This window comes from Melanostigma gelatinosum (assembly GCF_949748355.1).
Source record: "Melanostigma gelatinosum genome assembly, chromosome: 1".
In the NCBI taxonomy this organism is placed as follows: domain Eukaryota; kingdom Metazoa; phylum Chordata; class Actinopteri; order Perciformes; family Zoarcidae; genus Melanostigma; species Melanostigma gelatinosum.
The window spans coordinates 29,584,886-29,601,618 of NC_136634.1; the positions used below are offsets into that span (position 1 = coordinate 29,584,886).

General features: G+C 43.3%; 1 protein-coding gene across 1 annotated transcript in view; it reads right to left on the reverse strand.

Annotated features, from left to right (window-relative positions):
• Window positions 1-16,733, reverse strand: part of LOC306797681 (NT-3 growth factor receptor-like) — a gene marked incomplete at both ends in the record, with an annotated part of 225,650 nt that overhangs the window by 19,898 nt on the left and 189,019 nt on the right. Inside the window, one exon of the mRNA XM_079297062.1 lies at window positions 1,868-2,040. Coding sequence (XP_079153188.1) covers window positions 1,868-2,040 — 173 coding nt within the window. The remainder of the gene's footprint in view (window positions 1-1,867; window positions 2,041-16,733) is intronic.

Consider the following 16,733-nt stretch of genomic DNA (forward strand, 5'->3'; position numbering starts at 1 on the left):
GTGTTTAGAGCAACTTGTGTCACTGCCAAAACGTCAATGCTTAATATCACATTTTAAGAGCAGATTAAAGATATCTCAGTTTTGTAAATGCTCGATATGGATTCTTTGGTTGATAACCAGCAACAAGTCTACGTACACAGACGAACCGAGTGAAATCAACATCACTCGGGGGGCTGCTCCGTGGGTCGGTCTGCTCCGGCCCTGGAGCCCTAAGATTGCCCCGTATACCTCGTGGTGACTGAGAGAGCGTCGGTGTCAATGTCATGGTCAACCGGCTGATGTGGTACCGTAGCATAACGTCAAGATGTGTAATGAACTGAACCTTCGTGGCGTAGCTGGATTCTATCGTTGGGCAACTGTAGCCTACCGTGTGCTGCTTTAGGCTTTAAACATACGTGAGAATCAGAAGCTTCTGATTTATATTCACAGTTGTTGCTGAATATAGTTGCACATTTGGTTTCTGTTCCTCAGATTTTGTTTTTTATAGAGGTAGTATTATAAGACAATTCAATTATTGTCTTTTCATAATAAATGTTTGTTTGTATGCATTTTTAATTGACCCATCATGGATGATATTTTACTTTGGCCAAGGAATTTAAGGTCTTGGTTCATTTGAAGTCCATAATCATGTTTTCATTACCTGTTTGGTTAATATTCAGCATACATAATTGTTTGATTCATGTATTTATACTAAGATTTATTCAATTTCGTTTTGAGACCTTTCTTAATGCCCAGTTAATTGCTGAAGTTTGAACGCATTTTTAACTCTGCATGTGTGTGCTAATTCATTTCACTTGTATTTCTGAATGAATGCACAGTCAATGCTGAAGTTTGTGCAAAGAGGAACCCAGGACCAAGAGGAAGATACCAATACCCCTCAACCATCTACCAGCAGTTCAGTTACACAAGATAATTCACACAAAAGCAGCAGGTCTGAAGAGACCAGTACACAGGTGCCACAGAGCTGGCTTTATACTGAACTCATCTCTCTGGCTCTAACTTTTTCATTCTTCCAATAAGCATTTCAGCATAGAGTGCGACACCATATTCTTGGAGAGACATGGTAAGTGGTAAATGGACTAGCATTTGTATCGCACATTTCTATGCTTCAGACCAGTCAAATCACTCATGTCATTAATTCAAACACACATTCGTACCCCATGCCAGGCGCCAACTGCCAATCAGGCCTCTATACTATAGTCAGTGTCTTGCCCGAGGACACTTTAATACGCAGACTGGAGGGGCCGAGCAATGAACCGCAGATCTCCCGATGTACGAATGCAACGCTATGTGGCAGCTGAATCACGTCTGTCATCAGAATTTCTCTTCAGCATGTGAATGCACCACAGATCACTCCACCATTGTGAAACCATTCAAACTCCAAAATCAAGTAACATGGCGAGTTGATTTTGAGAGTGGACTGAAATGAATTGGAACCACTGGCCCTTGAAATGTAGCCAGGTAGCTGGTAGGTAGCTAGCGCTGCTAGCATGAATTGGGAAATGGTTGTCAGTATTGAAAGTTGTTATCGTGTAAAACCACTGATAATGCTCATTAAGGCCTTATAAAACCAATGTGTTGTAAGGGGTATTTCATTGTGAGGATAATAATTAACAGTACAATTTGTGTAGTAAAGATCCTTTAGATCCTTAATATTCACATACTATGTGTAAAAATCTTGGTTTCCACAATGAAAATGGAACATTTTGTGTCGGGACAAAAGAACATATGAAATTGCTCAGTTTCACTTCCATCCCTTCTGCTCCTACTTATGAACTCTAGTCCCAAAAGTCCCAAGCCTCTGGCGATTACAAGCTGCCACTGTCGCCACTCACACCACCAAGTGTTGCCTGTTTGCCAAGCTCACCTGAGAAACTTATTGAGATCCCCATGCTTCATGTACTCAAAGACCATGATAAGAGGGTCTCCGTCTACGCACACCCCGTAGAACTTCACTATGTGCTCATGCTGCAGGTTGGTCAGCAACTCGGCCTCGCGCTGGAAATCCTTCCTGGCTGCAAGAGTGGGGTCCTTCAGCGTCTAGAGAGAGAGAGAGAGAGAAAGAAAAAGAGAGCATGTTATAGTGGTTTACATGACCAAATCAGGGTTGAACTTTACTAGCCATGGAAACACTCCTCCCCCCGTGTTATTATATTCCACTAATCTCACTTACAGTTTCCTGTACAACATCTGGAGTAAAAGGTGATACCAGCAGCAGTAATGGATGGAATTCAGTGTGGGTCAAATGAAAAAGAAGGACAAAAAAGCAGCCTGAAGATTAGTCATCAGTAGCGACAGCCTCAATTTATCAATTTCTTCAATTTGAGCGGCTCTTTAAAATATCCCTTGTTTATCCTTCCAGCTGCTACAGGTGATACATGACACCTTCCTTCAGACTTGGACCTAACTTGCATAATAGGCAAACAAATGTGGCACTTGAATCTGTAAGATAAAGTAGATCACGGCTCTATTTCAGGTACCGGACCCTGTTTCTCATGTTACGAGCGGAACTCTACACGTGTTGCTGGCTTTCATTAGGAAAACGCACGAAAAATGTGGAGAAACTTTTGGTAATGTAGAAATTTAGGTTTAGAAGTGTGCTTTAAGAAATTATAACAGAAGTGTTTAATGATTCATAATTAAAAGTGTTTTAGAATTCATAATTAGAAGATTCATAATTATAGGTGTGTTTTAGAATTCATAGTTAGAAATGTTTTAGTAGAATTTGTAGCACCTTTAGAGGTGGATAATAATAATAGCAAGTACTTGGGAAGTACCATCTATGCTTGTAAAACTTGTGAAGTTTTTGCCAAAAGTTGCAAATCCTTATCTTATATAGTATGTTTAAGAGTAGCGAAGGGAAAGACAGGGATTTTCAGGGACAAGCCACACCCGTGTGAGGGTCCTGCGAGAAGGAGGAGCCAGCTGGATTTAGCCAATAGGAACTACGGACAGTATGGGATGTTTTTCAACTATGTAAGGCGGGAGAAAAATAACTCGTGTCGTCTTTCATCGCGGGGTATGTCTGTGTCGATGCTGTAAATATATATCTATAGATACTGTAAATAGAGTACTTCACTTTGCAATTGTTTTAGCTTCTGTAGTATTAAATGCTTTTGATTATAATTGAAACCGGCTGACTTTTTGGAAGAGGCTGGATCATGTGCGGTTTCCCCACAGTTTAAGAGGCCCTGAATCTAACAGTAAGATAAAGTCGTTATGAGGATACGTTGCAATAACATCCTGGTAGTTGGTCCTCTGCCTGAAGGAATCTATTCAAACCTCCAAACCTTTTATTAGTCGACGCACCTCCCATACAATATCCCCTCATTGCTACACCTCCCTTTTACATGTGATCACAGCAACCAATCAGCAACAGCCCTCTTTGTTAGAATCTAATAATTACCACTGATGCACAACCTAACACTTTATTACATAGTATATTTTAAAGACAAGATGAAATGGGGGGGGGGATAACATTATGTCTGGTTACTGTGTTTGTGTGTATGCATGTTGCAGGTACACAGTCCATTTACTTGCTATCTTCCATACTGCAGAATTAAAACAAATAGTCATGTCAGTGCATTTGAAACAGGTGTGAGCACAGACAAATGCATTATGGATATTGTGGATCAGGGCTAGGATCCATTGTAATGTTATTTTTTCTAGGTGGAGGAACTGCATAAGATCTTTAATCCACAGATTTTTTGATCGTCGTGATTCTTGCTTCTGCTGCAACCATCAACATTTACCTGGAGCTCATACAAGACTCCATCAGTCCAAAGTTAAAGGCTGTTTTAGCCCAACATTCCCTCATTGTGCTTGACAGTGACTCCCTCTTGAGTTCAAGTGGCCAATAGTAACACAAAGTGGGTACCTTGTCCTAAAAAGTGTTACTTTAAAAAATTGTGTTCCCCATCATTTACATTGAAAGTGCGTCCGGGAGGGATCTCTTAATTATAGGCAGACTCATAACAGCAAGCAAAACGTGTTTCAATGCACACTAAACATTATTAGATACTTGTTTTGTGAACCTGTTCATTAAACTGCATTTTTTACTTCAATGTGAATGTTGGAGTCACATTAAAACAGCCCTACAGTCAAATCTAAATTTACACAGATGGTTCCAGATTATTACACTTTATTTTCAGTTTTTTTTGGCCATCAACATCCCAAATATTCCCTGATTGCACACAAAGTCAAACATATTGAGCAGTTTCTTATCTGGGGCCCCAATCAACAAGATGACACCGTTTGTCAGTGCTTACTAGCAATGCTACAAATGACCATTACAGAAGGTGTTGCTATTATTGTCTCCTGATCTGTAACCTCTGTGGTTAAGGTTTAGTTACTGTGGGTTTGAGGTAAAAAACTACTGGGTGGGGAAAATGGCATTATGAGTAAAAGAAAACATATCGACTGTTGGTGCGACAAAAGCCATCATTTCACAGACCTGGTGCAGGTTTTTGTCAGGTGTGTGCGTGTAACATCACAATTACTAATCCTCGTAATGATCCGTTACGTGCACATTTTGGAGGCAAGGCTTCTGACGTCTGATGGACGGTTGATCTGTGTTGACCTTTAACACAACAGCCTGCCTCCCTGAAACTACAAAGTTGTCTAATTTACAGTTTGCCTGAGTCACCTTGTGTTTTCAGTTAGCTTGCTAATGTTAGCCACTGGTAAGCCTGCTTCCAGGGATCACTTGGTTTTGCTTAAAAAATCGTCTAATTTCCAGTAACTATGTGTGAAAGACAGAAGATGAGACGTGGGGTTACTAAGGACACAAAGACACAACCGATATAGCAGAGCTGGGAAACAGTAATGCAATAAGTCATATAACTGATTATTGTTGCTGTTGGTAAAGTAGTAAGGTAATGGAATTACGTTGAGTGATTGACTATACTTTTCCCAGATTTTAAGCATTTGAACAAATGACAAATGCTGTTTTTCTTCTTATGAGTCTTTGGTAATAATTTTACTGTTTGCCTTCTGTGGATGGGTTAAACAAACACAACTTTTACTCAGGGGACCGGAGTTCTTGTCCCATGTGAAATCAAAAGTTGGGCTATTTTGACTGCCGACGTTCTGTCATGTGGCGCTACGGCCATAGTTTAAGTTACGTGACAAGCATACGTATTTCTGTCACAGCTCTGCCCCTTCTCTCCTGTCTCTTTATTTCTCACTCACCTATCAGCTCATTCAGTGCACCTGTCAGCCTCCCTCATCATCAGCCTAACTCCCTTCACCTGCCTCTGTTCACTAATCAAGCACTCCCTCCTCATCAGCACAACTCCCCTCACCTGCCTCTATCCAGCCATTATTTAAACCCCTGCCTCTCAGTCACTCCTTGCCAGATCATTGCCATGTCTCCCTGCCCGTTTGGCTCATCCTGTTCCCTGTCTCCCTGCCCCATCTTGTCCTGCCGGATATTCCCCCTTGTCTCTTGTCTCGTCCTTGGATTCCCTGTTGTGTTCATATCTCATTGAAACCCATTTCTCACTGCATCTGACTATGGGTACATCCCAAGTCTCTTAATTGCATCCCCGTTTCCCTCACTTGGGTCCTTTCCTTGCGTCTTAGTCCCTCCCACCAGGGATGCATGGAGGAAACCATGCGAGGAGAGAGGAACGAGGAAATATGTTATAGGAGACATGAGACGGCCTTTCCTCAGTTGCATCACGTGAAGCGACTTCTGTTTCTGATCACAGCTGATCAGCTGTCAGTCGGCTTTAACAGCTGGAGAGACTTTTGATAAGTTTGTGTCTGTTCACGTGATCACTGTACTTAATAATGGTAACTAATAATACTAATAACTAATAAAGACACAGTAATCATCAGTGTAGAGTGTTTCTCTCTGTAGTCTGTTAACAAACTGTGTCCTGTGTTCTGTTCATAAGCACAGGATCCATTTCTACCGGCGGAATGCGATCGTCTTATTTATGAATTATTTGCGTCTGTACGTTTTGAAATTGTGACTGTGGCGTCATTATTAAATAACCCAGAATATGATTATTGTTTCTCTAAAATGATAAAACTCAAACACTCAGGAATGATGTAAAAAGTGTTTCGTCTCTCCAGCTCTCTCTGACTTTAATTGTATTCATAATAAGTTATTGAGGGAAACATCAGATCATGAAAACACAAATCTTTCTAATGAATGTAGAAAGTTGTTTGTGGTCGTTTTGTTGTTCAGACTATAATGAACATTTACTTAAACCAGATGTTGAATCAGAAGCCGAATCAAATATAAAGCTTGAGTTTATTCTGTGATCTGTCTTCACTCTGGTGTTAAACTCAGTCAGTCAGTCCGATCGGCTGCAACGTCCAATCACATGACTGATGAACAATGAGGGGGCGTGTCGGCCGGTAAAATACTTCCTGGAAGTCCGTTCTCGTGGTTCCTCGCTCACGGCTCCTCCGAGATCCCTCCTCCCTCCTCGCTCCTCCGAGCTACGTTAGAGCTTTGGGACGGCAGTCAATATGGTGGCGCAGAACAACTTCCGGTTCGATCGCGGAAATGAGAATTAAGAGACTTGGGATGTACCCTATGTCTGCTTTTGAGTCCTCCACCACACCCCGTGACAATTTCAAGACAAATCGGGAACTCCTAAGCCTCATCAAGTAGTTTTGCTGCTGGACTGCTCTTGTGTCTTGACTTCTTTGAAGTAATGTTGTGCTCTCGGACTCCAGCATTTAATTGAGTACAGTGTTACTATCACAGATAGGACAAACAAAACTATAAATAGTATGCCCAAAGTTACAATAAACCACAACCACGAACATTTCACCATTTTGTCCATCATTTACAGCTTTACAGTCACCCCACTAATGTCCCTTCATTCACAAAGGTTTGGCAGAGCTGAATGCATGTGTTCTTGGTCTGTCAATGGGCCTGGCAGGCGATCGGATCAGTCCTTAACTAACCCTCTGACAATCCTTCCTGGCACACCTACATAAGGCCTTCCTGCAGCCGACTGCATGAACACTTTACTCTCTGTCATTAGATATCCTTTAGGTTTTCAAACAGAAAAAAAGACAAACGACAGCTGTTCCAGAAACATTTCCCTGCATGTCAACAGGGTAATAGCAACCTGCCGAGGTACCCTCTGAGGGAACATTCAGTATGGTTCCAGTCAGAAAGGGGGTCAATTATGATCATTGCTCAGGTACGGTGCCATCAATTTGGGCTTTCCGGCAGTCTACACGCCACAATAACTGCAGAGGAGGTGGAAGGACTCTGCTTTCCCATAATGCTTGGCAGCCAGGACATATTATAGCTCGTAGTAATTACTGATTGAATTAGAGATGGGATTGGCCTGCCCTTCATTGGTCCTTAGAAAGGAAATGACCTGTGACACCATTATCACAAATACTAATGAACCTGTCATGCATAAACATACTAAGGAAATTATTTGCATAAATAACAATGCATACAAATGTTCTTCATATTGATGAGGGCACTGCGGCTTTAATTGATGAAGAGATGGCTTCCTGAACCTTTTTGTCAAACAAGGAGACACATTTCAGATTGGCTCTCACTATAATAGGAAGTCTATATACCGTACTTTTCGGACTATAAGCCGCTACTTTTTACCCCACGCTTTGAGGCCTCGGCTTATAGTCCGGTGCGATTTATATACGGATTTTTCCGTAGCTTTCCTCCGCCACAACAACAACCACAACTTCCGGTTCCGGACGAACACAACATTTACTAGCTCCCGACACAGAACAGTTGCTACCAGCAACCCCTCTGCTACCAGCTGTTACTGACAGGGTCGCTACAATATGGATGAAGTACCTTTGACCTACCTCTCACTAAGACTGTTAACAAAAAAGGTTGAACGGCAAGATGCTTTTAACAGTACATGTCCGACTCGCTAGCTTCTGTAAGAAATTTGAGTAAAAAACTGTAGTTAGAAGATATAATAAAAGTGTTTAATAATTCATAATTAATAATTCATAGTTAGTCACAATCATAAGGGTTTTGAGAATGCATAATTAAGATAAACATAAACATGCAGAAGCATGAAACTTCTGCCAAGTTGCAGAAGTATAACTTTCATTTTGAAGGATTATTATAGAAGGGTTTAAAACGTAACTGACAGTCATTGAATGTGATAATAAACTCAGAGCCAGACAAGTGAATACGCTCCTGGAAGTTAGCCAATAGGAATCGAGATAAATGGAAGGGGAGGTGTTTCGAACAGATGTGGGTGGTTTAAGTTAAAGCCTTTTTCTCTCTCACCTGGATGCTCGCAGAGGACAGACGTGTTAAACCCTGAGGAGCTGAGTAGAGTTTTTTGCAAATGGGGTTTTATTGTTTTAATATGTCATGGGAGTATATACTCCAATGTATAACTGTAATCGTGCTTACATCAGTGGAATTAAATTCCTTATAATTGTAAACCAGTCTTGGTAGCGTTATTATTGCAGCGTGTGTGACCGCGGCAATCTTACCTTTTGCAGACTCGATTCCCGGCAGCAGTGCCTGGCTGCTTCCAAAGCTACCGAAGCTGTCCTGGCTCACCAGCTCCTTCTTGTCAGTGTCTTTATTCCATTTTGAACCACACCATCCAAAACTCAAACTCTAGGCAAGGCCGGCGAGGTAATCCGCGGACATCGGGCTCTGTTAGTGCAGGAATCCCCGACCCCGACGGTCTAACTCCTTACCTATACCGAGCAGTGTTGGTCCGCCACTCCCAAAGAACACGCAGTTCGGCCTATCAGGGCTGCCGCCCATCAACGCTTATCGATTCAACGCTCCCAGTCCTCGCAGCTTACCAAACGCTCTGAATCTCAGTATTCACTGAACTAGTCCCCTCTGCTCACCATGCTAGTATACTTCAGACTGCAAATCATAGCTTACCTCAGTGGAACGAGGCCTCCTTGGAACGTCCTCACCGGCACCTCAGAGCTAGCTGTTAGCAACGCTAGCCAAAGACACTTCCTCTAAATTTCCTACAAAACTAACTCACAGATTTCATGAAACGGCTCTGCCTACCGATATGATGGGCCCAGGAAGTGTGTTTGACCAGTGCAGCCTTCAGCCCATGCAGCGAGGCCGGTAAGGAAGTCCCATCTGCGGTGCCAAATTTGTTATGGAAGAATTTTACCTCACAACAAGAGAGAAGGCCGGAGCACATGTGTCCGGCTGCCTTGTGCCCGCGGGGTGCTGGGAGGCTTTTGAATGCAAGATATTAAAGGACGTTCGGGTGGGTAAAAGATAAATAAGTCCGGTAACAATTGTGTCTTGTCATGTGCGTGGTTGCCGTGTTGGCGATAGCGTTGTGGGGAGATACGATTGTGAGAACACACTGGGTGAAAGGTTATATACGACGATCGTAGGGTCTGGTTAAACCAGAGGATTTAAGGTTACTAAAAAAACGGACATTAAGTCCAATAATACGTGTGTCTAGTCTGTGTTTTAGCAGCGTGGAAATACGTTTAAAATGAGGTATAACATTACATGATCTGTAGCCGCCGTGAGGAGCTAACGCTAGCTACGTGTAGCTCCGGTGTTGCGGTACTCTGTATGAAAAATAAAAGTGCTTGTAAAGACAATAACTGCTGGATTGAGAGAGGAGACAGAAGGCGTATGAGTGGAATTAAAGTGTGGGATTTTGGTGATACTTGTGTGTGCGTATGCTTTATTAGAAGCTCCGTTTTTTGTCGTTAGCATAGCGGTTAGCATATTCGTTACCACAGCCAGTTTCAGGACAACTTCCGGTTCGGTTTCAGGGTAACTTCCGGTTCGGCGAAGTTATTAGAATCTGTAAATTTTTCAGAGATTCATTGTCTAAGAGCTGTGAGCTTATATCCTGACCTTAGTTTTCATTAAGCATTATAACTTTAGTCGTTGACTTTGGTTTTAATTCAGCATTTTAACAAAGATTAATGGTTTCAGGTGTTCTTCAATTCTTGAACTTAATTGTGATTCATTATTGTGCAGACCAGAGTGTAAGTGCAGTTCAACAGTTTGACTTGCATTGGTATTTCTGATTGAATATCTTTGAACACAGTTATTGATTTTTAAAGTTGAATTTAATATTTAATTGATTAATTATTCATTGTTTTTTAATTTCATTTTACTTCCAATTTTAAACCTTTCGAATTCTGATTTGGAACTGGATTGTGATTGTGATTCTGATTTAGATGTTGAGTTTGATTTCGGAATTCTAGCTTCAATTTTGGATTCGAGATTCCTTCACATATCCAGTATTGACTAATTTTGGTACATTTACTATTTTACATCGTTCCTAAGAATCAATTTTGACACGGACGGCGCAAACATATTTGAGAGATCGTTGACCTCTCTTACACTACAGACGTATGCTAACATTTACTGCTGAATTTTTGGCAGTTTTGTGTTGGTTTTAGTCAAGGTGCGTGGTTGAGTGGGTCCAGATCTGGGAAGTGGAGCAGCGGATCCCAGTTTTGGAGTCAGCGGCCACACACCATACAGCACAGAGGGTGAGTTGACTTTGACTTCAATGACAAGTGTGTACATTTAACACACACATTAGAAACTAGACAAACACCACGCACACCCACATAACACATGCGATTGAAGGATTTAGAAAGTTACAGCAAGTTACGTTAACTATTATGGTAAAGTGTTTAGAATGTCACATGCAGGCTGATTCACTGCACAGCACATTTAGAGCATTTATTGGACAAAATATACTGCTGCTGTCTCTGTTTCTCTGTTCCCCCACAATCTGAGTTGTCAAGGGGGGAGATTCCACACTCGGACTCACTTTACTGACTACAGGAACAACGCAGTTCCGGGCACCTGTGTACAGAATAAAGGGGGGACATGGACGTGGAGACTCCAGGGGGCTGCCAGGACGAAGCAGGTCAAATGGGGTGCAGAGGAAAAAAGATAAAACGGGAGTGGAAGATGGGGAGTGGTGAGTATAAGACAGACGGTTATGTGTTCCCAAAACCCAGAAACAGACAGAGAGCAGCCACAAGTGATGATGACACCCTTGACGACACTGATGAGGACAGAAGAGAAGAGGTAAGTGGAGCAGCCGGAGGTTGTCCACTTCCCAGACGGTTCAACAGGAAAAGGAAGGCACCAGAACGCTATCGAGAACGTCTTTATCCTGTAAAAGGGGAGATGCCACCATTAGCCCAGACCCAACAGTACCCCTTGCTGGTGAAATACAACGGACAAGCGGAGTATGTGCCATGGGGACATCGAGACATGGACACACTGGAGAAGGCACTGCCACCGCTGGGAGGAGGAGCCAGCCCTTGGATCCGTCTCTTTGAAAAACTCACGGCAGCGGATAAATTGGCACTGGGAGACATACGGGCCATGATTATCCGCACAGAGGGGACAATAAAGTTAAATGCCCTAGAAGCAGGAACGGGAACGGCCCGCAGAGTGGACCAGACCCCATTCGACAACTTCCGAGGAATCTACTGGGAAACTATGAGAAGCATCTGGCCCACGAAGCCAAACATGACTTCCCTCAGTGGATTGAAGCTAAAACCAGAAGAAGAGCTGCATCGGTATCTAAAAAGAGCTGAAGAAGAGTGGCATGAGGCCACAGGGGGGAGACATGACGGCAATGAAGCCACCACTGTAGTATGGCGACACACTGTGCAGAAGGGCCTGCCCCTACCAGTACAGACAGCGCTGGGAGGAGTGGTAGGCTTGAGCAACATGGAAGATGCCATGTGGAGGGAACACCTAACTCACTACAACCAGAGACATCTAACTGAGGAGACAAGAGGACAGGAAGATCTGGAGAGAATGACGCGGCGGCTGCTGAAACTTCAAATAGCGGCGGCCGACAGAGAAATAAGTAGAAAACATCTGGCCAAGAAACAGATGGCCGTAGCCAAGGCTCAGGCCTCACAACAGCCCCAATATCCAGCTGCACCCCCGACCTCATACCAACCAAATCCAGCAGAACCGGCCCCCACAGTGGTGTACTACCAACCTCCACCACATTATAGAGGCAGAGGACATGCACGATCATCCAACAGAGGGAGAGGTAACTACAGAGGAGGTTATGAAAGACCTGTAGGTAGAGGGAAGTGCTACGTATGCGGGAGAGAAGGTCATTGGGTGAGAGATTGCCCACATAAAAGAAGAAGAAGACAGCCCAATGCACCACCACAACATGCTCCGTTCCCACCACAACATCAGCAGTACCTACGACCAGGTCCATCTGGACCTCCTCCCGTGAGACATCAACAGATGCCCATGCTGTCACCAGGACCATGGGGGGGTTCAGTGTATAGCCAAGATACATAGATGATTGCCATGTGATCCCTTACAGCAGAGATATCGAGGTGAAGGGGAGATATGGTAAGGTGTCAAACATTTTTTGTAGATCCACATTTAGAATAGTTTTCAGTAAAGGTGCTACTCACAATTTTTGAGATTTAATAACGTCATGATAAACCACAACTAGACTTGCTAACTCTAGAAATTGAGAAATATACGGGAGCTCTAACTAACATGAGCCGAGTGTTGTTTTCTCAGGTGACAAACGCAGAAGCAGCAGCTGACGAAAGGAAGCAGGCTGACGTGTCACCAGGCAGTCTGGTGTGGATAAGAGTCCACTAACGCAGGTGGAGTGAACCAAGGTGGACAGGTCCATGGGAGGTAGTATTGGCAACCTCACATGCAGAAAAGATAAAATGGGAGCAACCTGGCACCACCTCACTCACTGTGCAGCAGCGAAGGTAACGAGTGAGACACTCGCAGAGACAGGAGTGAACATCAGACAGGAAAATTTGAAGCCAAAGACACCTCAAAAGAGGGGTTAGACAGTACTGAAGATGACGTTTTCCCCACAGTTTAAGCGAGGGCGTCCAGTAGGAGACTCTAGGTTCAGTGGGTTATGGAAGTCTGTAATTATTTTATTCCTGAGTTCAGTAGCTTCCCTCTTAGTATGTGGAATTAACCACAGACAGGAACCAGATCACATGCATGACTACATCAGGATTCGACATTTAGCCTCAGTAGCTAATCAAACCGATCTTAGACCACGTAGAGAGGCTTCTCTGACGACACTCACCTATGAAAATGTAACTCTCACTCTTATGTTCAAAGAAGGTACGACATCAACGGTCCAGTTCGACTTCTGTGAAGTAGTCTCCTGTCCCAAGTATGAACACACCTACGGATGGATGTCCAAAACCTTGTGCATCATAACTGACGAGTGTGGGCCCGCCACAAATAAGTATGGGAAGCTGTTATGTACAAAGGGGGTGGGTAGATGTAATCCTTTAAGACTTACCTAAATTGACTGACTGAGGACTTTACGTAATACAGGGAAAGGCTACTGATAGTCCTGCCCCACAATGGCTCATTAGGATTATTGTTAAGCCTGTAAAAAGACCAGGTTCGACATACGACTGACGCAGAGAATGAGGTAAGGGGTGGAAACTGGAATGGCAGATGGGAATTTATGGTGGGTACAATAGACGGCTTCAAGTCAGTAGTACAGATTGTATTGTGTGATCAGGACCTAGCAACCCCTAGCAACACCAGCTCCTTCAAGATTCAGACTCATAAGTCCTGAATTTAGTTGTATTTTAACTCTGTTTACTGATGACACTTTGCCTCTCCATCACACTTGTCAGAGGCTACACTGGCATTACCCACCTGTAGAATATAATACCCCACCTCTGTTCAAGGTTACAGAGGGTCCATTTGATTGTATAGTCTCAGATACAGCTAAGGGGCCCAATGTAGGTAGTAGTATTGCAAATTATTGCAAATTGTAGCAACAGTCACAACGCTAGCGACTATCTATATAACAGTGAGTTAAGACAGACAGCACCTAGAGCTGATTTATGATGGTGGGGTGGAGGAAGAACCATACATCCAATCCTGCCTAAAGATTGGACAGGTGCGTTGGTGCAACTTATATTGTCATTCCATATCTTGCCTGTCACTGATGCAACTTATGGAGAACTCATCTCTCCACGCCCACATGCTAACAGAAGATCCAAAAGAGATGCCGGTGGCCCGAAGGGAGCCTTTGATGACCAAGTGTACATAAGATGTCATAAGACTGCCAAGGGGGGTGTCTAATGACTTTCAAGCCAGAAATCAAATAGCAGCAGATTTAGAATCTGTTTTCTCTCAGAGGGAGACGATTAATAAAAATGTCGATTGGATCAACTACATTTACTATAACCAACAGCGTTTAGTAAACTTCACCAGTGACGCCATATCAGGACTGCATGCACAGCTGGCGAAGACTAGTTTAATGACCTTGCAGAACAGAATGGCATTAGATATGATTTAGCAGAGAAAAGTGGCGTGTGCCAGATGTTTGGGTCTGCGTGCTGTACTTTCATTCCAAATAACACAGCTCCTGATGGATCGGTGACCAGGGCTCTGGAGGGACTGACAGCACTCAGCCAAGAGCTAGCAGACAACTCTGGTGTCACGAATCCATTCACCGACTGGTTGGGAAGTATGCTTGGCCAGTGAAAACATACATTTTTGGCAATCGTAATTATTCTGTGTGCTGTCATCATAGACCGCCTAGTTGTCTGTGGATGGGGGTTCCCTTGCATCCGTGGACCTCTACAGGGGTTTATTGCTTCACCGATGAGCCAGACACCAGTCCAGGCAACCAGTTATGTGACGAGGATGAGGACGAATTGGAGCTTCTGATGGCCACAGTCTAGATGAGGCCACCAGCGGTGCCATAGCGGAACTTCACAAGCGGTTCCTGACCATCCTCTCGGAGATCCTGAAGGACCTGATAAAGGCCCAGATGGACTTCTAAAACATCCAGTGAGATGTTGGAAGTTTGGAAAATAGACGGATTGTTTTGGATGAGTATTTGGAGATTAATTTTTTTGTTTAATTGGGTTATAAAGGGATTTTAGGGTGTAAAGATTAAGAAATGTAATTTTGTCACGTGTAAAAGAACAGTCAAGGCTTCTCAGTATGTGTTCTCTAGCCTACAGGCTGTATCCTGATCCTGCCAGCCCCAAGACATGGAAGGCAGTGACTTTCAACGCACTCTATCTTGAAACGAACTGAACAGAAATACTTGAAATGATATCTGTGTGCATGAATTCTTTGCCTCTGTTTAGATAGATAGGGAGCCTCTCCCTGGATTGAGTAGGGGGGAGGTCTCCAGGGACATTTGAATAACCAACTACATTTGAATAACTAACTACATTTGAGTAGCTAACTCACAGTGAACTGTGAGTTAGGGGGGAATTGTAAGAAATTTGAGTAAAAAACTGTAGTTAGAAGATATAATAAAAGTGTTTAATAATTCATAATTAATAATTCATAGTTAGTCACAATCATAAGGGTTTTGAGAATGCATAATTAAGATAAACATAAACATGCAGAAGCATGAAACTTCTGCCAAGTTACAGAAGTATAACTTTCATTTTGAAGGATTATTATAGAAGGGTTTAAAACGTAACTGACAGTCATTGAATGTGATAATAAACTCAGAGCCAGACAAGTGAATACGCTCCTGGAAGTTAGCCAATAGGAATCGAGATAAATGGAAGGGGAGGTGTTTCGAACAGATGTGGGTGGTTTAAGTTAAAGCCTTTTTCTCTCTCACCTGGATGCTCGCAGAGGACAGACGTGTTAAACCCTGAGGAGCTGAGTAGAGTTTTTTGCAAATGGGGTTTTATTGTTTTAATATGTCATGGGAGTATATACTCCAATGTATAACTGTAATCGTGCTTACATCAGTGGAATTAAATTCCTTATAATTGTAAACCAGTCTTGGTAGCGTTATTATTGCAGCGTGTGTGACGACGGCACAAGGCAGCCGGACACATGTGCTCCGGCCTTCTCTCTTGTTGTGAGGTAAAATTCTTCCATAACACTTCTAAGCTAATTTTAACATTACGGCCAATGGGGAAATGCTAACCGCGATTCGCATTAGCGAATATATAATATATCTTTGTACATCTTTTCATGCAGACATACTTGCATTACAGACTAAGGTCTCTCATGGCTACCAAACGAAAAGCAATGAGGCAATAACTGTTGTTGCTCATAGCTCTGAATAGCTGTTGTGCTAGCAGCAACTGGCCAAGCCAGTTAGCCGTAAATGCTATTCAGAGATATGAGCAAGGTAGACACGCTGCATGAGAAGAGCAGCTTTTTCTCAAGTCTGCCAGTGGATCATAACAGCGTGGAGCAGTGTGAAAGAATCCACCATCACCAACGGGTTCCGAAAGGCTGGACTGCTGTGAGATGAGGAGGACAGCGCAATGAGGAGGACAGCGCAAGCTCAGGGGCGGATTTGCCTCGGGAGCAAAGTGACACTGAGGGTGCAGACGAAACACTGACTGCAAGCACGAACGAAGCAATTCTGAGGCTGTTTAATTCCGACACTGAAGAAGAGGACTTCAATGGTTTTAGTGCACAGGAGGACGATGGCGACAGCGATCAATAGCGATCCTGTGTCGATCCAGCCACTTTCCGGCTCGGATCAGAGGGATTACCAGTACCGTACGCCATTTCCCGGCTTGGACCTGTGCGGAGCGCGTGGAGACGCCTCCTAGTTGACTTATTACCGTTTTTTCCAGTTCTACAAAACTTGTTCTACAGTTCTACAAAACTTGTTCAAGAGTTTTTTTGTGTGCCTGTTTGAGTGAGAGAAATAAATCATCTTGGTTTGCAATATAACTCTGCTGTCCCGAGTCTGCATTTGGGTCTTTGAACACACCACATCATGAACCGGTAGGTATGTCTGTATGAAGCATGA